The sequence below is a fragment of the Hippoglossus stenolepis genome, chromosome 2 (genome assembly GCF_022539355.2).
Source record: "Hippoglossus stenolepis isolate QCI-W04-F060 chromosome 2, HSTE1.2, whole genome shotgun sequence".
NCBI classification, from domain to species: Eukaryota; Metazoa; Chordata; class Actinopteri; order Pleuronectiformes; family Pleuronectidae; genus Hippoglossus; species Hippoglossus stenolepis.
In genome coordinates, this window is record NC_061484.1 from 4,496,823 (window position 1) to 4,517,993 (window position 21,171).

The 21,171-nt window shown below is 42.8% G+C and overlaps 1 protein-coding gene across 1 annotated transcript; it reads right to left on the reverse strand.

Annotated features, from left to right (window-relative positions):
- Positions 1–7,131: 7,131 nt before the first annotated feature.
- LOC118122559 (coiled-coil domain-containing protein 40) lies at positions 7,132–21,104 on the reverse strand. The gene is made up of 16 exons (XM_047344038.1): positions 20,991–21,104; positions 20,776–20,859; positions 20,313–20,532; positions 19,384–19,541; positions 19,142–19,264; positions 18,257–18,378; positions 16,890–17,133; positions 16,594–16,776; positions 12,902–13,147; positions 12,248–12,461; positions 11,701–11,870; positions 11,516–11,607; positions 9,037–9,157; positions 8,730–8,918; positions 8,490–8,648; positions 7,132–7,982 (listed from the first exon to the last, which is right to left on the reverse strand). Exons 1-16 carry the CDS (start codon positions 21,102–21,104, stop codon positions 7,731–7,733), a joined length of 2,691 nt encoding a protein of 896 aa, XP_047199994.1. The 3' UTR covers positions 7,132–7,730.
- Positions 21,105–21,171: the final 67 nt, after the last annotated feature.

Sequence of the window (21,171 nt, forward strand, 5' to 3'; positions counted from 1 at the left end):
ATGAAAGGAGGGAACTTGCATGTGACCTGGCCATTGTCCCGAAATGTTTTGGATGTTGCAACTTCCCATTAATATATGATTTAAGGCATGTTCCATTATCGTAGTGTGGGGATCATGATTTGGTAACAGCATGATCGAGATACTGGGATCAATTTAAAGCTATACAAAAGAGCACCTGGGCCTGACAGCTTCCCCATTGAATTTTTAAGAAATTTTCAGATAAACTGCTGCCACTCTTGCTTAACATGTGTAATGACTCGCTATCCAGAGGCACTCTGCCACAAACCCTGACAAATGCATTAATTACTCTATTGTTAAAACCTGGAAAAGATGCAAATTAATGTGGATCCTATCGACCAATATCTCTCCTAAATGCAGATTATAAAATTTTGGCGAAGGTCCTAGCTGTACTTCTGGAAAAGTTATTCACCAGGTTATTTCTGAAGACCAAACTGGTTTCATACGGAATCGCCAGTCTTTCAGCAATATCCGCCGCCTGTTGAATGTTATTCACTCCCCTGTGCCTGGAGAGACTTCAAAAGGAATTCACAGATGGAGCACTGAGCATAGAGTCTCGCTATATGCTTACGATTTATCAGTTTATATTTCTGACCCGGTAGACTCTGTTCCTGCGTTAGTTGGTATTCTTAAACAATTTGGGACCTTCTCAGGATATAAGTTAAATATTCCAAAAGCGAATGCTTCCCTTTAAACAATTTAGCAATAAGGACTGCAGAAATACAACTACCGTTCCGTATATGTAATTCTGAATTCAAATATCTGGGCATCTATATCACTCGAAAATTCAAAAGCTTGTATGGTAGGAATTTCTCTCCATTAATCAATAAGATTAAGACAGACTTTGATAGATGGAAAACCATCTATATTTCACTCACAGGCAGGGTTAATTCTGTTAAGATGTGTGTTTTACCAAGCTTCTTATATTTATTTCAATGTCTGCCTGTGTTCTTGCCTAAGCTCTTTTTTACTACCTTGGATAAGCACATTACAGGTTTCTTATGGAATGATAAGCAACCAAGGATAAATAAAGTGATGCTACAAAGACATCAATCTCAAGGTGGACTCTCTTCCTTATTTCAGATATTACTACTGGGCAGCAAATATACAGAAAATAATATACTGGATCAAGCATCCTCAAGTAAGCTGGTGTCTAAATGAAGCTAAATCGTGTACATCTTCCTCTCTTCTAGCATTGGTAACCTCTAGACTACCCTTCTCCCCAAGAAAATCCTCGACCAACCCTATAGTAATTGCAACATTGAACATTCTGGCACAATTCTGTAAAAACTTTGGCTTCACAGATTTATCCACTCTAACTCCTATTCATGATAATCACCTCTTTCCCCCACCCAGACTAGACTGTGCATTCTCTCTATGGCTCAAAAATGGCATTTCCAACATTGGTCAATTATACATCACTGGGGTGTTTGGGGGTTCCGGAGATATATTTGAAATATACAATATCCCTCAATCGCATCTTTTTCGCTTTTTCCAAGTGCGACATTTTGCCAGATCTTACAACTCCAATTTCCCTAATTCACCTCTAGAACACCCAACCATAGGTAAAAGTATTTATATCCCAAATATATCAAATCATCAACTCAATTACTGAGACTAACATTGGTAAAATCAAAGCGGATTGGGAAAAAGAACTTGGCATGAGCATACCCGATTCATTTTGGAACCAGGCCCTTATAAGGGTCAATAAAAGCTCATCGTGTGCACGGTTAAATTTCCTACAATTCAAGGTACTGCATTGCTTGCACTACTCTAACTCCAAACTTTCAAAAATGTACTCTAATGTGGTAGATGTCATGATTCACCAGCAGATCTTACTCACATGTTTTGGATCTGTCCACAACTCACAACTTACTGGGACAAAGTATTCAAAGTAATATCAGACTCCCTCAGTCTTAATCTCCTACCCAATGCCTGGATGTGCATCTTTGGTGTTCAGGGCGACGAAGACAAAACTTTAATAAATAAAAACAAAAACATAATTGCTTTCTCAACCCTTTTGGCACGAAGGAGAATCTTAATGGATTGGAAGTCACATCATCCCCCAAATTGTTCTATGTGGTTGAGGGATTTGGTGTTCTCCTTGAAATTGGAGAAAATTAAATTCTCGCTGCGGGGTCATCCTGAGAGGGTGCAACAGCTGCAGGCAGAAAGGGACAGTTGTTGAAACTCTGAACCTATAATCTACCTTCCTAGAGAAGGGAAGTGCCCTATGTTCAGGGGTGCTCATGGCATCAGTGTAGATGAGTGGGTCGAGGAGGTAAGGGCTAGCATGAGGGCTGGACATTTGGGGCCCAACGATCAAGCACATTTTATCTTTGACCATTTAGAGGGGGAAACCAGGGATAAGATAAGAAGTCCTTTATTAGTCCCGCAATGGGAAAATTTGCAATGTTACAGCAGCAGAAGACATCACATAAGTAGCATGCAGTACTTGGGTGAAGGAATATAAAGAAATAGAAATATACAACAATATATAGAAAAAATATACATTAACTATTTACACCGGCACAGTGTAAAGAAATATATTATGTGTCAGAATATGTACAGTAAATGGGTTGCACATAACGGTTTATATTGCACAGAATTTTTTTACAAAATTAATATAGTACTGTGAATATTGCCCAGTTGAGAAAGTTAAAGTGACAGTCCATAGAGGTGGTGCATGTAGTTTTACTTGGAACAGAGCTGGTTGTAAAGTCGTACTGCTGCAGGAAGGAACGAACTGCGGGTGGATCAGTCTGTTGCTGAAGGAGCTGCCCAGGGCTGTGATGGTGTCCTGCAGGGGGTGGGACTGGTTGTCCATGAGAGAAGACAGCTTCGCCATCATCCTCCTCTGTCCCACCACCTCCACCGGGTCAAGCGGGCATCCCAGGACCGAGCTGGCCCTCCTAATCAGTCGGCCCAGTCTCTTCCTGTCAGCAGTTGAAATGCTGCTGCCCCAGCAAACTTCCAAAGAAGATGGCAGATGCCACCACAGAGTCATAAAAAGTCTTCAAGAGCGCCCCCTGCACTCCAAATGACCTCAGTCTACTGAGCAGATACAGTCTGCTCTGGCCCTTCTTAAAGAGTGCACTGGCATGATTGGTCCAGTCCAGTTTATTGTTCAGGTGAACACCCCAGTACTTATGTGAGGTCACTGACTCTATGCCCCTTCCCTGGATGTTCACCAGTATCGAGGGGGAGTGTCTGCGCCTGCAGAAATCCACCACCAGTTCTTTGGTTTTCCCTGCATTGATCTGGAGGCAGTTCCGCTGGCACCAGTCCACAAAGTCCTCCGTCAGTCCTCTGTATTCCCTGTCGGGAATCGCAATGGTAAGAGTCAGTCGCAGAGTCATCAGAGAACTTCTGCAGGTGACAGGAGGGTGAGTGGTAGGTGAGGTCTGCAATCTAGAGGGTGAAGAGGAACAGAGCCGACACAAAGTCCCGGATCCTCACATACTGTTCTGTTGGTCAGGTAGTCCAATATCCAGGATGTGAGGTGCAGATCCACTCCACCGTGCTCCAGGATGAGATAAAGTACAGACCACACGCAGAGCGGGAAGACCCAGTAGCAGCTCGATTAGTTGCCCCTTGCCCCCAGGTAACCATTAAGTTGGCAGGTGTAGAGGTCAAGTGTGTGCTCGATACAGGGTCAATGGTATCCATCATTAGAGAGACTTTTTTCAGGCAAAACTTTCAGGGTAAGTTGAAGTCTTGTCATTGGTTACAGCTGCAGGCCGCTAATGGGTTGATCATCCCTTATGTTGGATATGTAGAGCCAAATGTTGAGGTGTTGGGTAAGGTGATCCCTAGACAACGTGTTCTGGTAGTAAGAGACCCCCCGAACAGACAGGCCCACCTGAGGTACCAGGTATTTTGGGTATGAACATCATTAAGGGTTGTTACCATGAGCTCTTTTCCCAGTATGGCCCCAAGTTGTTTGACCTTCCTGCCATAATGGAGGCCCCAGAGCACTGGCAGCGAGCACTTCAGTTGTGCCATCAGGCTGAAATCCAACCCCCCAGTTCTCAGGCAGCCTTGGCAAGAGTTTGGGGAAGGAGGTCTGTCTATAAACCGGGAGGTACTACTAAGATTCTTGCTGCTACCTGTTCTGGGTCTGCCTTTGTTGAGCCATTGAGTTATGAGCATAGTCTACCTGAAGGGTTATTGGTGTCCCCTGCCCTGGTTTGTGTTGCCAAGAGACAAGCCAAAAACTGCCTTTTGCACGCCATTTGGGCTGTTTGAGTTAGAATATAACCGGCTGGTAACAAGGAAATGCACTTTTTCTTCTTGTGTGCGTCAGGTAAATAATGAAGTGTATTAACCCCATGTATTCTTTCTGTTGTATATGAAATGCTGCCACTCTTGTATTGCCTTATAGTTTGTTGTTAGTTTACTTTTTGTTTGCCCTAATTTGCAGCATTTCCTATATTTTGTTTTGCAGTTAGTTGCATCAAATTAAAGTTTGCTTTGAATTTGTGTAGGGTTTTTGTTTGAAATACAGTAGCTTGTGCTGCTCTGCTCAGTAAAATCCGGGGATTGAGGTGTGTTTTAAGGTGTAAAGTTGCTATTTATGTAATGTGAACAGATGAATTAAAACCACAGAGTTGTTGAGTGGTGGCAGGCATTTGTTTCTTTAGTGAGATTTACTTTTCTTTAGATTTTTTACTCCTTTTTCTTTGCCGTTTGCCCAAGGCAGTCACGCTGCGCACCATCTCTGCAAAGAGTATTGGGCAGGCAATGTTTCAGGTCATCTCCCGAGTCGGGATCCCGAAAGAGATCCTGACTGACTGTGATGGCCGCAACAGCAACCACACACTGAAACTCAGTAACATGTTCCTGGGGTTTGCTGCTGGAGTCGTCTTGCCAGCCATCAAAAGGAGGCCCAGCTGCAGCAGACAACCTTAAAGGGGACATAGCATGCCCATTTTACCACAAGTTGATATGGTTCCTTGGGGTCTTAATGAAATGTCTGTAACATACTTTGGTCAAAATACCACAAGGATCATATAAAACAGCTCCTTTTACCCTGTATGTATAAAACAGCCCTCCACAGAGCGACCTGTTTTGACTGCCTGTTCCTTTAAATGCTAGTGAGCCAGCTCCCCCTCCCCCTCTCCCCCATGATTTTAAACGATATAAATTACATATTTTATATGATATAAATTATCAAATATGCATCCCATACTTTGTATCCCTTGTTGTCCTGGAGTTTTAATTTTCCCAATCACATAATTAAATGTCCCCCTCTGCCCATCCACTACAAGCACACAAGCAACGACAGAGAGAGAAAGAGAGGTGGGGGGCTATGAAGACCATCATTTACCCCGAACCCCGACATTCAACGGGTACAACAACAAGCGGAGAAAGCAGAATCGCGGGCTGACCTTATATATACAGTCTATGGGGCTGACCAGCGGAGAAATGCTGGCCCGCGTGAACAGCCAGGCGGCTGCGTGCTGGAGAACGGCGCTGCGCTGCCTCGCGCGGCGCTTCCACGTCCGTGTACCCCGGCGTAACTACTGTAACCCGGCGGAACTACTGTAACCCGGGCGAACTACTGTAACCCGGCGGAACTACTGTAACCCGGCATACAGTAGAGCTGAACACTGCGGAAGTCTTCCACACAGCTGGCAGTGTGGAAGACCGCAGCGAGGCAGCGCAGCGCCGTTCTCAAGCGCGCAGCCGCCTGGCTGTTCACACGGGACGAGCATTTCTCCGCGCTGGTCAGCCCCATAGACTGTATATATAAGGTCAGCCCGCGATTCTGCTTTCTCCGCTTGTTGTTGTACCCGTTGAATGTCGGGGTTCGGGGGTTACAGTAGCGCTGAACACTGCGGAAGTCCTCCACACTGCTGCTGTGTGGCGCTGACACAAATTCCAGCTCACGCACGGGAGAGCGAGCGGTCGCTCCCGAGCAGCTGCTGCAGCCTCCCAGTCCCAACGATCCAGACAAATGCCACATGTGAGTGAATCGCGGGCTGACCAGCGGAGAAATGCTCGTCCCGTGTGAACAGCCCGGCTGCGTGCTTGGGAACGGCGCTGCGCTGCCTCGCAGCCTCCGGTGTAAACCCGAAGTAACGAGTGTGGGGGATGGGACGGGACGGGGGCCAAGACCATGTAGGGAGACTTCCAGTTCCTTGTTACGACACAATACCCAGGAAGCGCAATCGAGTCGCTCAAGCATGACGTTTCTGACTTAGAGGAACTATAACAAAACGCGCGAGTGTTTTTTCCCAGAGTTTTTGGGTTGGTAGACATGCCAGATACCCACATTAACCTGTAGAAGCACTAACAAAGTGGAATTTGCATGCTATGTCCCCTTTAAGCGCTAATTGGTCTGCACCATGTCTCTCGTAATTATGGGGAGGGACATTGTTTCCTTATTTAGATTTTTAGTTGTTAATCTTTTACTACTGTTTGATATTTATGTTTAATTGTTTTTCCTTCATTAATATTATATGGCCTTATACTGGTGTGCTATGTTGTTGCTGTAGTTTGTTTTCAATGTTAGTATGTCTAAGTCTATCCCCCTTTCTGTGTTTGAGTGGCTTGATCAGCCACTATATATGTTTCCCCTGTCAGCTGAGGGCAGTTTTTTGGTGCTGTTAACTTTTCTTCACTCATTATCGGAGGCTAGTTTGGTTTTTTTTCAAAGAAACTACCTGTGGCCCTCTGGTCTTCCTGCTCTGTCCCTGACACTGACCAATGCACCTCGTTCATGTCACAAACACTGAGGGAACTGTATGGATTATTGGGCATTAAATCTATTCGGACCAGCGTATATCACCCAAAAACTGATGGTCTTGTCGAGCGGGTGAATAAGACATTAAAATCCATGATCCATAAGTTCATTCACATAAACGAACGCAACTGGGATAAATGGCTTGCTCCTCTATTTTTTGCAGTACGGGAGGTGTCCCAGGCCTCCACGGGATTTTCTCCCTTCGAACTATTATTTGGCAGAAAAACCACGGGGCATACTGGACCTACTTAGAGAAAACTGGAAGGAAGGTCCAAGCCCCAGTAAGAATGAAATTCAGTACGTCCTGGACCTGTGAGCAAACTTCCACACACTTGGACAGTTATCACATGAGAATTTGCTCCAGGCCCAAGCCGACAACAGCGCCTGTATAACAGAGGAGCCAGGCTGAGACAATTCACACCGGGAGAAAAATGACTTGTATTGCTCCCCTCTTCTAGCTCTAAATTACTTTCATATCCAGGAACCTTATCCCTTTATGCAACTCGTGTGGTGCTGCCTCCTCAGTTTGATTTCAAACTCACGGAAAGCCTTGACTATCCTTTATCTTCAAATAAATTTTTCGTAAATAAACTTTACTTGAGGACTGTGGCAAATGACGTTGCCAACGGGGTCTCCCAACAGCAGCCAGAGACAAACCATTTGGGTTTTACGTAGATTTTATTAGTGAGAACAGCAAACATAAATTGGCCAGCGGTTTGTGCAGGTGTCTCGTCAGCTCAGCTCTCTTTTCTGAGTCTCATGTGTGGCAGCTTTGCTGCTGCCTTTTATATCCAGGGAGAGTTAATTGGCCAACTAACCTCAGCTGTGCGAATCAACTCTCCCTGGTTCTGACGAGCCACCTCCACAGTCACTCCTAATTTTTTTCAGTGTAATTGTTCCCTCTCATCCTAACCTCATGTTACTCATTTCCTGTACTGTCATGTCTATATTGTCTCCCACACTTTCAGGATGCCTCCTGATCTAGGGCCTGAGCACGACCTGCCAACGCTAACATTAGCCTGCGGAGTGGCCCCTGGTGCTGGGGGAACTCCTCACAGACTCGGTGCAAGATGGCAGAGGTAGCGTGCACATGCTCAGTCTGGGTTTGCAGAGCGGCTCTGACTGACTCTCTGGTGGAAGAAGCTCTGTAGCGGCCCTCGCACACCCCCTGCAGCTTCTTGGCCCTTCTCTGTAGAGTCACCAGGTGGTCTAAGTTCTAGAGGGAGGGAAATATAAAGAATGAAAGTGGATTTGATTTATGTTTTTACATGTTTTCAAACTGATGTCAGAAAGTGGAAAACAATGACTGACTATATCTGGTATGCTTGCTAAGTGGGAGTGGTTCCAAGAGTGGAAACTGTAATGCTCTAGACAGTAAATCTACAGCTGTGTCTACGTGACCTGGAAAGTGTTTTAACAAATATTCTCACCACACCTTCAACACATCAATAGCAACATTTACCGGCAGTAGACAGAAGGTGCATATTTCACTTCTGAAAGGAGACTTGATTGACACATGTCAACTATAATATAGTACGGCAGCTTAAAAAAGAAGACTGTATTGTGTATTAGATTTCAATACAGTGAGGAATCAGTTACACTTAGAATGCAGGTGCAAACCAGTACAACTACATGAATAAAAACAGGCTAAAGAGCATTTTAAAGCACTGTTACTGTATATTCACATAGTAGCATGTATTCATGCACAGTATTTGCTCCTTACCCTGACTTTAGTGTCCTCAATATTAACAAACTCAGGGTCCAGGGTGCAGCTGGTGCCACACAGTTCTATCAGCCGCTGCTTCTGCTGTGCAAGCCTATCAGCCAGATTCCCCTGGCTCTCCTGTTGGTCCTTGATCACCTGCTCACACTCATCCACATCCTGAAAAGATGAATGATGCATATAAGATAACAGTGCTTCAGGTACATATGCAGAAATGGATGATCATGACATGTGTCCTACCTTGTGCACGTCCTTGATCTTGCGCCGCAGGCCTTGTGCTTGGCGGCTCAGCTCGCCCTTTGTAGCCTGTTTTTGGGAGCTGTGGACCATGGCCTTTCTACGGTTAGCAATGGTCTCCCTCCTCGCCACTGTCTCTTCACTCTCCCTCAGCAACTGCTCCTGCTGCCTCTTTAGTTGGTTGAGTCGGACCTAACACACACGTATTAAATGAGATTAAACAAACATTGAAATGAGCACACATATCATCAATAAAATTGTGCATGTATTGTCTGCTTCGTTGCTTATTTATTGTGTTTGCAGTGTTTACCTCCATACGATGTATCTCAGCCTTCATCATCTGGATTTCTCCCTGGACCACCTCAGAGTCCAAAGCTGAACGAGTCTCTTTTACAAGCTGGATCTTCTTCTCCCACAGCATGATCTGCCACCTGCAGGTCACACGCACACAACACATGAACCCAACAAAGGATTGCATGTAAAAAAAATGATAAAACCAGACTGACTTGAGCAGTCAATAACTGAATGATTTTCATCCAATTATAAATTCATCCAAAAGTTTATTCAAATATTAACTCATGTACACTAGATGTAATGGTTTAAAAGCCATGATTTCAATTGTGCTCTTTTTCTTAAAACCACAAGAATATGGTCCTGTGTAACACTCTAGCCGATGTCATGGCTGTGCGCGTCTCGTGTTGTGTGTGGCATGGGAAACTGCGTGTGCACAATGTTGGACTTTTTTCTCAATGTGTTTAAATGCTTGTCTCATAAATTTTAGAATGAATCAAACAAACACAAAGTAAACTTCAAGTACTGTATAGGTCCTAATAACTAGCCTTTTTAATTAACAATGCAAAATGATGATGAATGAATACAAATCCAGTAAAGGTAGCCCGACCTACCCCTCAACATACAAGAACAAATAAAAAAAAGAACAATCAACAAAATATAGCCGGACTAGTTCATATGAGAAAAAAATGGATTACATTCAGTTTCCATATTTGCCACAAAGGTTAGAAATGGCTGCCAGGTGGGGGAAAAAAGCATGTTGACCCTTACGTAAAGCAGCAAATCCTCTCCAAATGTAAATAGTACATAACATCTTTAATCCAGTGTCTATATGTTGGACGTTGGACTGACGTCCTTTCATGGTTAGCAAGGTCTGCCTTACAAATATTGCAGGTAGTTTTTTTTTTTGCTATGTTAAGGGTGAAATGCTCCCATACTTTGGACTTTCTGCTTCATGATGGTGTTGCATCGGATGCCGCCATTGTGCTATGTTTGTCGCTATTGCACATGCACGACTGTCAGAGATAGGAAGGATGCGAGATGGGTCACTCCTCAGCTACTTCCATCATCACCTCCAGAAAAACGATGTTTAGTTCAGCTCCAAAGTGTGAAAAACACACGCTATGAACAACGAATCGACAATTAAATTCGTCGGCGACTATTTTTGTCGACTACGTAGATTAATTGTTGCACCCCCAGTGATGGCATAGAAAAGGTCTAGTGTTTTATTGTCTCTGGTATGGCATGTGGGGCACTGGGTGAAGGTGGGCAGAGTGGAGGATGGAGAGGCATGATTAAAGTCCTCAGAGATGAGGAAGAGAGCCTGTGGGTGCTGTGTCTGCAGCCTGCTCACCACAGAGTGCACCACAGGATCACAGGCTGCATCAGCTATAGCAGAGGGGGGAACATACGCAGCTATCGCGATAAAATGCGATAATTCCGACGGTAGATAGTGGGGTCTCATGCTAACAGCTAACAGCTCATTGTCCCGACAGCATTGCTGTTCTTTAATATTGATGTGCCCAGAGTTACACCATCTAACATTCACAAACACTGCCAGCCCTCCTCCTTTCCTCTTACCGCTCTCCACTGTCCTGTCTGGCGGTATCCGCTGGAATGGGATTGGGCCTTAATGTCTTACTTAAGGACTTACGGTGTCCATTCCTCCTGTGTCCTTGTGGGGAGGGGCATGTGTGAAATTCTGGTCTGCAATTGTACTTTGGGCAGAGGAGGTGTTGGGCCCGATGGTGGAGGATCTGTTGTACTTGTACTTTCAAAGTTTAGAACCCATTATAGTAAACTAAACACCACATAATTTTCGTTTGATGTAACTTAGAATCTTACGATACAAGTGTTACTCCATTACTTGCTTTCTAGCGCCCCTACTTCTGTTTAAAGGGCCCATATTGTGTAAAATACATTTTATGGGCTTTTACTAACTGTAATTACTTGAAAGGGGTCAGTAGGTACGTAGGTAGGTAAGTATGAAAACAGTCACTCCATCGACTTTTTCACTCAGTCCATTCTAAGAAATATGTTATTGAAACATCGCGTTTCAATAACATAGACTCGTTACTCCGTACTGAAACTCGGGACTTACTCCTACATTGGCCTATTGTCCTGCTAAAACTTGAACAAACATGAAGACGGTGTAACTTACCGTTCAGAAACATCCTGTTTTAACCAACTGTGAATATGTGGCTGGTCTTCTACAGATGTATCCAAACATAACAACCTGACTTTCAGCTGTGTTTGCCAGAGAGATCGTCAATGCGCCAGAATGAGACCGGTGATAAACCTGGTCACGTGTCGCTCAAAGTGCAGTCAGCCAATCAGAGGATAGGCGTGTGGAGGTACAAAGAAAAACAGGCCTTATGTGCGTCCTAATGCTGAAGGCTTTTTTTGTTGTAAAATATTTCATAATTAAAAATAAAATATTCTAGATAATCGTCACACAGACACAGATCTTAACTCAACCCGAACATGCAAAAACTCACTCAGCTTCCACCAGACTGTTGAGGAGTCTTTCTTTTTCATCATGGGTCTTCTCATACGTCATCTGGATCTCCACTGACTCCCGCTCTGCCTCCTAAACACATAATATTTCACATTTAATAATATTTAATATTAAAAGTGCAGAGAATAAAAACAATTAAAGCTGAATTTATCAGCCATGCCGTGCCTTAAGTCTGTGGAGAAAATCTGACTCCATCAGCACATTCTCCTGCTCCAGTGCCTGGCTGAGCTGTCCGTTCTTGCTGAGCATGTAGTTGAGCTTCAGCAGGTCTCCTCTCAGCATCTTCGTGTTCTTCTCCAGATCTCTCTGCTCTTGGTGCTCTGCTTCAAATTGATCTGGTGGGGGTGGAGAGGGCGTCAGAGTACGACCGCAGATGGAAGTGTACAGGTTGTGCATAGTATGTGCAAACCCCTTTATATAGTTACATAGCATACTGCTATTTTAGTATACTACGTCTATTCAATATCTCCTCATTCATAACAAGTGAATTTCCTCAGCGTGGGATCAATAAAGTTATAATCTGTTTTTCGAAGCTTTTGTTGTAAAATACATGTACTCAGTTAAAATAATAGTTACATTCTCAGACATGTCATTTACAAGCTAAAGACCATTAGTAGCCTTTAATTAACTTAGTGACAACTGACTTTTACTGACTGACTTGGACCTGTTTACCTATTCATGCATGTGTGTGCTTTTTAAGAACTTTACGTACTTTTGAAATGTATTTTTTTCTGCTGCATGACAGTGTGCTCTATCTGCAGTTTATGCATGTTCTTGCTGTTGGCCTCTATCTCCCGCGTCAGTCCTACTAGAGTCGTCTGACGTTTTATCCAGAGTTGCTGGTCATTCTTGATATTCGCTGCCAGCTCCTCGATCTCAGCCTTCAACGCATCTACCTTGATTTGCAGAGGACTTAGGTCTTCATGCTGGAAAAGAAGCCAAACAAATCACAAAGATAACAGGTAATTATGAGGCACAACAGCAGAGCTGGTATTGTTTTCTCCGTCCTCGTCCTCATTTTGTCTATGGACAGGTTTTGAGTCCAGTGATAGTGTTGCAACTGTTCAAAAAACTGCCATGAATCTTAACACAGGTCTAGATCAAAATGGAGGCCAAGTAGGAAGATGGGTGTGGTCTGACCCATGAGTGCCAAGCTATGTAATAATGTAGTAATGACTAATCAGTACCTATGAGCTGGAAAGTCAGCATGTTGACAGGCATTGAAGCTGGTGTCATCACATCCCAAGATAATCTGTAGTTTTCTCTTAAGATTGTTTCTAATGTACTTCAAAATTCAAATAGCTTATTATTGAATAATCCACATAAACAACAGACTACTTGGGATTTCGTCTCAAAGATCTCTCACCCCAGTGCTGGCTGCGATTTGACTGATCTTTCTGTTGTAGTTGGCAATGGTGGTCTCCTTCTGTTCGATCAGTGTATGGAAGGAAGAAATCTTGTCCTGGTTGGATGTAAGAAACTTGTTGTACTTGGCGATCTCCTCATCGAGGGCTTCCTGAGCGAGGGAGAGGCTCTCCAGATGCTGGCTGACCTCAATGCTCTCCAGTCCCACCGTCACCACCTCATTCTCCAGCTGCCACAGCTGAGAGATCTAAAGGAGAGAGACAGGTGGTAAGAGAAACAATCCTGTCATATTAAATTGTGTCTGTATACTTTGTGTTACGTTTCGCCCCAAGACAAACAAAACCTGGTCCATAGGGGCCGCTGTTGGGGCAACTAACAAAATGGGTCCTTGGGTTCTAAAAGGTTACGGTTGGAATATACTTATTTATTTATAGAAATTTAGCAACATGCGCTCACAAGTCTTGTTCACACCGAGTTGACCAGCCATACTCCCTGCATGTGCTAGCTTAGGTATCTCAGAACAAAGTGGTATTGAGACCACTATTTGAGATACAGCCAACTTGGCACCTTCTGACAGGGTGCATGGTTGCCATTTTCTCATCAAAGCATTACCCCTATTTCAGTACCCCACTGGAGCACCAGCACATTCCTCTTATGAATGTATATCAACGTAAAGGGGTGCCAAAGAAACATCCTTCTCCTGCTCAGCAATGAGATGCTTACGAGACATTTTAATGCCAGTTGTAGAGACCTTATCCACATTCTTTACAGGTCCACTCCCCTCTGTGGTGTTCAAAGGTAAGGGCAACTCAGGGGTTTTCACAGAGTCAGTGTCACACAAAATTGTCTCAGAGAGACTGACTGAAGTGTTATCCCAAACATCCCTATCAGCATTAACATGCTCCCTTTCACCAACAGGAGAAATGGTCTCGGAAAACATATCACAGCCAGTATCACACAAAAATATCCCAGACAAATCAACCAAAATGTCATATCCAGAACAAGTGCTATCGACAATGTTCTTTGCCCTAGCACATGCAACTTCACAAGATACATGCCAGGGTGCAACTTTGCTAACCCCTCATCTTCAATTTTGGGCATCTTCATTACAACTGGGTTTGGGGTGGCTGTGACTATGTCACCTGCTAAATCATTTCCCATGAGGAATGTGACCCCTTCCACAGGTAATCCATCCCTCAGGACAACCTTCACAGGACCAGTGACAAGAACAGATTCAAAGTTCACAACAAACAACGGTTCTGTAAATCAATTTATGTCCACTCCCCGCATTAGAGCGCTATAACCACTCTATAGTAGAGACCTTTGAGCAACAGACAAAGATACATAAACACTCTGAGCTTTTCCCAATAGCACAGTTTGAAGGAGCAATGGCCTGAACTCCTCTGGCCATTCCAAAGTGTCAGAAATTTGCTCAAAGTGTGTGAAATACTCATCCACCTCTTTTTCATTAAATAGTGGCACAAGTTTGGTGCTGATAAGTATTTGGTACTGATCTTAACACAATCTTGTCGTTGTCACAGCGACTCTGTCCACAGGGATACTAACATGTAACATCGTAGTTAAGTTACTCGTTGAGTTCAGTGTGTTTATGAAAACCTGCATTGTACTTAATACTTCTTAATACGGCATGTGTTGTGTACCTTGATTCACTGAAGTTTATTAAAAACTTGTTCTGAATAGTTCTCTTACTCTTGTGATCAAAAACATTGATCTGAAGCTCAATTCTAAATTCTCAATTCTCCCACCCACTTCCGGTTTAAGTCCTGCCCCTTCCGAGTACGGATACTGATACGGATAGTCTAGTTGGTTGTAAAGATACAGATAATGGTGTACTCACTCATCCCTACTTTTGACATAAACTGTTGATTTGACTATATACAGAGCTCTTTCAAAAGAATGGCCTGGGGCCTCATTTATAACCATTGCAGGAGAATGTGCGCACTTTCACGCTAACTCTGACCCATGCGTACCAACATTTTGGAGATGGGAAAATGACAATACAGACGTGAGGTGGTGAACTGAAGCAAGATTATTGATCCACTTCATACAGAGCGCACAGAGCACACTGGAGATCACTTACAAAAAATAAAGAAAGACTATTCACTTTCAAACTTCTATTTCCAAATTATATCCCAGAGTGGCGGTTAGGATCCCACGGATTTGTGAGGTAATCTGTCCGATTGCTCTAAATATATAAATCCTGCGGTGACACTCGTGGGTAATGCTGCGTATGGAAGGATGAGGAGGAAACGAGGGTTCAGCGATCACAAAGATTTTTTATCCCATGATGATGACTGATCAGCTGATATAGATTCTATAGATCTGTGATCTTTGTGCTGAACTGAGTCCAGTATTAGATCGACAGACAGAACCGAACCATGCCAGTACAAACAAGCATATGAAATAATTCTGTTAAATTTTATAGATTGGGGACATCATAGCTGTCTCTGAATTTAATAATCCTGCAATTTTGGATGATTAAAACACGAACAGTCAATTCGACAAGTTTCCTCACTTTCTGTGTGAAGTGACTATTTTTTGGCCTCCACCTTTGAATTTGATTTTTTTTATTATTTCAGGCTCAGTTCTTTCTATCGTCTTCACTCTCACTCACTGTATTAACAGCAGCAGCAGTGTATCTGTGTATTTTCTTTATTAATGACATCACTACTGTCCCATAAAATCTCTTTTTACCTCCACATCACTAACAAACACCTCGATGTCAGTGTAGGAGAGTTTTGCTTCCTCTTCTCATCGCTTGATGCCATGACTCACCGTGGAAAACCATTGGTCAGCAGGATAATTTCATATTCATGAGGTTCTTTGCATTGAGCATTTATGGTTGAATGTGGGCGTGTAGAGGGCGTTTTTTCGCGGTTTTATAATAATAATCAGATAATTTTTTTATGCGTACGCCATTTTGGGGTTTTGTGCACACGTTCACTTTTAGTATGAATCCTACGCACTGTTTTATAAAAGAGGCCCCTTCTCCTTTTCACTTTGCCTTTCCTAGAATGTCAACTGCATTCTCATTTGCTCAAACTTAATTTGCTCTGGCTTGAGCTTCATATCTAGTTGTTTTAACCCCATTTCCCAAACAGGATCAGTGCCACCCTCTTCAGTATCACTCTCTTCACTCACACTTTCTGATTTAGCCTCAGAATTATCAATGAGGATCTGTTTTTCCAACAACCCAGTGACTACAGCCAATTTTGTTGCCTCTTTTCTGCTACCTGATGCCATCTTAATGCCAATTAGCGAGCAATTTGCATGCCACAACACTTAGAAAATCATAAAACAACATATTATGTACAATAAGCTAAATTTATACATAGACCTTTTTTACATTCCTGCATCCTTCTTCCTTCTAATTCTGTTTTCCATGATCTGTTGCATAATAAACAGACACTCTAGCCTCACTCAGTCCTTGAACCAGGTCTATGATGTCTTCTATGGCTGTGAATGGACCTTACCAGTGTTTGAAAAATCATATCTTGACTTGGGCTTCAGACAGAAAGCCTGTCGCAGAAAGTGTGAAATTTGAAAAAATTGGGTATTTAGGCAGGAGGACGTCTAATGACAGAAGCTTTTAAGTTGGATTACGGGGGAATCTAGGATCCAGCTCTTTTTCAGCTGGATGCTTTTTCCGTCTTTCTAAAATGACATCTTTACCTTTTCTTTCTTGAGTGCAGCTTTCTTGCTGGTGAGCCTTTGGGAGTATTTGGCAGCCTTGTTGTGGGTAAGCTTCTGCTGCATGTGGGTCATGATCTTGTCCTCCAGCTCCAGACGCACAGCTTTCTCTTTCTCCAACTGCCTCCTCTGATTATTCAGTTGAGCCTGGTGGCTGCTGGTTGCCTAGAATGAAGAAGGAGAAGTTGGGGGTAAAGAAAGTGTGTGAAATAGTTATCTAGGGAGAGAGAGTAGAACGACTGTCGGCACAAACACAGAAGGCTTTGCCCTCTCTCCACCTTCGTGAGCCTGTCGAGGGTGTTCTCGGAGTCGCTCAGGATGCGGATGCAGATGCTGTATTCTGCCTGTAGAGCCTCGTGCTGGGCCTGTTTCTGACTGATCAGCTTTCTGGAGGTGGCTCCATCCATCTGGGACCAGTTCAGCTGCAGAGTCAGTGCCTCATTCTTCTCCTGTTCTTCAGTGGTGGATTTCTTGTAGCCTTCAATGTCTTTGTCCAATAAGATCACCTGGTGCTCTTTTGTGCTTTGGGAAACACAAACAGCAGAAAAGCACATGTGAACGCATGCTTTCATTTTGATATTTGTCACCATTCCTTATATCTCAGATCATTAATATTGTTGTATGACTTTTAGAACTGTGATTGCATGTGTGTATGTATGTGTGTGCGCACATAGGGGTGCACCAGGATGAGGAAGTGAGTGGCTGACGACACCAGATCCTTCAGCTAATTGGCTCCTGTCAGGTGAAATCTTTAAATATAAGGAGCCAAGATGGTGCAGCCGTGCTGCAGAGGGAAAATGCATCTCCCTCCTGTCCCTACACCATTGTTTGTATCGCTGTAGAGTTTGCCAGGCTGACGGCTTCTGTGTTGGTGTTGTCTTTTCATCACATTTTCTCTTTGTTTGTTTTAGTTGGGGAAGTTAGTTAGTTTTTATCCAGATGGATTTGTTGTTTGTTGTGTTGGCCTCTATCTAAGCTGAAGCTAAAATCTTTCTCTCTGTTCATTGGAAAACCCAATGTAAAACTAGAAGGACGCTTACAGAACACATATCTCTGCCAAGGCTAATTGGCCGATCTTGATATGTCACAAAAAATCCTGGATCCGCATTTTTATCGGGATCTGTTCCAAAATTTAAATTGTTCTTCCTTGTCATGCACCTAACTCCTCTGGAAAATTTAATGGAAATCAATTCAGTAATTGAGTTGTTTAGTAACTGCTAAATAACATGCAATCATTATGTCCTTGGCAGAGGTAATGATACATAGTTATCAACTGCGTGCAAGCTGTTTCTGTGGCAAGTCAGGGGAAGATAGATTATTCTCATATTGGCCACATCTCGACATGTCCTAACACAATCTAAATATACTGTTGTATTTTCTTCATAGATCTGCATATGCTGAAACAGGTGAAAACCTGCATTTATCATAGTGACAGTAATTTTTGTTTTCATTTCCCTTTAAGCTTTAGCCTGAAAAGTAGAGGATGGTAACAATCTGTCACTGAGACAAACGTTATCCCCATCTTGTTTGTGAAACATGTTTTCAGCAGAGACATTACATGTACAACATGTTTGAAGTACATTAGTTTATTTCAAGTGGATCAGTAGCATATTAATATTCATCCCTCTCTTGTCCTAATTCTCACCGCACATCCTCCTGCATCTTGCTGAGGTCTTCATCTCGTCTCCTCAAGCTCAACACGCTGCTGTTCCACAGCTGCAGCAGCTGTTTACGCATCATCACCAGAGACTCCATCTCCATCTGAACCTGCACACAGACACAAACATGGGTGGACATGTGAGAATGCCAGTGTTGTACAGACACTTCACCAACACTCATATAATATGAGAATCAAACAATGTAAATCAGAAGCTTACATTTAGAAGAGAATCTATGATTGGGGACAATGACTATAAGTATTACTATAAGTTACTGCAAGATATACAGTACTTTTATGCCAAACACCTTGTTCATATTGAGTAATTTCGCAGTAATTTGATTCATGTTTTTAATCGTTTGGAAGCACAGAAATGAATATCTTTACAGTAACACTGGATTAAATGTGTAATATGAAAGGTGTCACATTCACCTGATGCTGCATCTTAGCATCTGCACTTTTTCGGTTTGCGTAACTGATCGCTTGCTAATAGTTAACAAACAGCAGGTAAACTCGGAGCCCCGTTGAGCTGCTGAGGAGCCAGATGTTCTCGGGAGGAGATTAAAAGGAGGATAAATGTTGGACTTGTATTCATTATGTGGCCAGAAACACAACTCCAACTTATAGTGTACATAATTTGTTTATTTATTGTTTTCTAACACTGACATTTGTGTCATTTTATTTCTTACAGCTTGTACCACTGTTTTTAAGTGGCCAAAACTATGTTGCAGCTTTAATCTTTAATCCTGTCAGTTCAATGCAATAGATTGTCCTGTTAACAGTAGCATTAATTTAAACTATACAAGGTTGATGCCTAAGGCACTTTGACCTTACAGATACAGTATATACTGTCTTATTTCATCCTATAGTTACCTCAGACAGGACCTGTCTGGCTGCCTGCGTCTCCTCTGCTTGAGCACTGGCCTTGGCCTCATACATGGCAACCTGCTGAGTCAGCCTCTCCAGTTCCTTCGTCAGACGCTCCACATATAAATCCTGATGAAACAATATTTTCAACCAATGAAAGTGAATTAATGAATCAATGAATATGTATAATACAGATAAAGCTTCAAATGAGCTGATATTGTTAATGTGCCCGACTTCATCCTGTCCACCTGCTTCAGTTTCTGCTCTTCAGCCTGACTCTTCTCAGCTCCTGCTTTGCGTCTGGTGGTCCTATTGGCTTTGACGCTGGAATGCAGATCTTCACAGGCTCTCTGTGGAGAGCAGAGGTGCAGCGACAAGTTGTCGACCTCTGCCTGTAGCTGGGACACTGGAGAAGATACACAGCGTTAAAACATTAACAATAAGACTCAGATCTTTAGTTTGGAAACATAGACTGAAACTGATTCTGTCTTACTGGTGATGAAACAGTGTTTATGTCCAATGGACTAGTACTTTCATACAAAGCCAACTTAGCACTGATATGGATGAGGCTCAAATCTATTTCATTTAGATTTAACTGTTGAATGTTCTGTGTAAACATTCAAACTTAAAATATAAAGCTAATTTAATTAGTGATTTAGCTTTATGTTGCAATTTGTCTCATCAGGTTGCACTAAAATCTAGACCCATGTGTTTTATCTACATCTGCATCATTTTTAGATGACTGAGTTACCTTCACAGGCAGAACAAAGGAAGCTATAATATAATCATACTCTAGATTAATAAGAAACGTTCTCCAACTTCTAATAATCCTAATATTTTATGCTGCTGGATGAATCTATTGTTCTTTCCCTGGACATGGTGGCACTGACAAACACAAGTTGCTGACTAATTTGGGTGTTTAAGAGGATCCAGACTGGTTTCTGAATTTTAAATGAGATAATAATAATATTACAATTCACAATTTTCATAAAAGTAAAGGACGGGCCCGACTTCACTATGGTATATTTCACTCATAATTCCAAACATAAGACTCATAATGGATTTAAATTGAAATATTGTTGATAAGCGTTTAAAGTACATGGTGCAACACGTGAGAATGGAATATAATCCTGAATCAGGACCAAGGCAAGACCCCCAGATGGAAAGTCAGGCTCACCATCAGCTTTGGCTTTGCTGTGCTGGTTGCTAATGTTGGAAAAGTGTCTATTCCCTGCCTCCAGCTGATCCTGGGCCTGCCGATATTCGGTTTCTGCCTGTTCCCTGTTCTGATGATGCTCCTCCAGCCTTGTGTGGAGTCGGGCCAGCTGCTCCTGAATCCTGAAAATCTTTAAACCTTTCTCCTGTATGAGGCTGGCCTCGGCCTTCTCAACTCCCAGCTGTGGCAGAGGTAGAGAGAGTGAGGGAGAAAGAGCAAAGGCAGGAATCAGAACAAAGTATCCAGATAGTTTTACTCTGGCTTTCTATTGTCCTGAACACGTTCTTTCTCAAAGGTGTTTAGTTTGTTGATTTCATCTGCTTTTCATTGTCAATAGTTTTATGCTGGGCCTTAAAATGTGCTTGCTCAACATTACCATCTTCTGGACATACTGAGAACATATAGTTAAAGAAAAGTAAACAACCTTTTCCTTTAACTCCACCTCGATCCTCTCCAGCTCCTCTCTCAGCTGTTTGTTCAGAGCAGCTTGTTGCCTTCTGACCAGGGGCTGTCAAAAGATGAAACATTGAAACAATGGCAGTGGGAATGATAAATGAAGAAATCTATTATTATGAAAATAAACTCGAAATGCAAACAGATAACTTGTGATCACATAAATATTAAGGAGAAACTACACACATGTTCTGGATCAAGAACAAGAAATTCCTCCTCTTCCTCATCCTCCGGCAGTGGCTCCTCATCCTCCATGTCTTCTAACGTGTTGAGGTTGGAGAGGTTAATATTCACCGGCATCTGAGCAGAGTTGTCTTGCACTGAAACACAGAAAATAAAGTCATTCTTAAAATGAATCCACAAATTA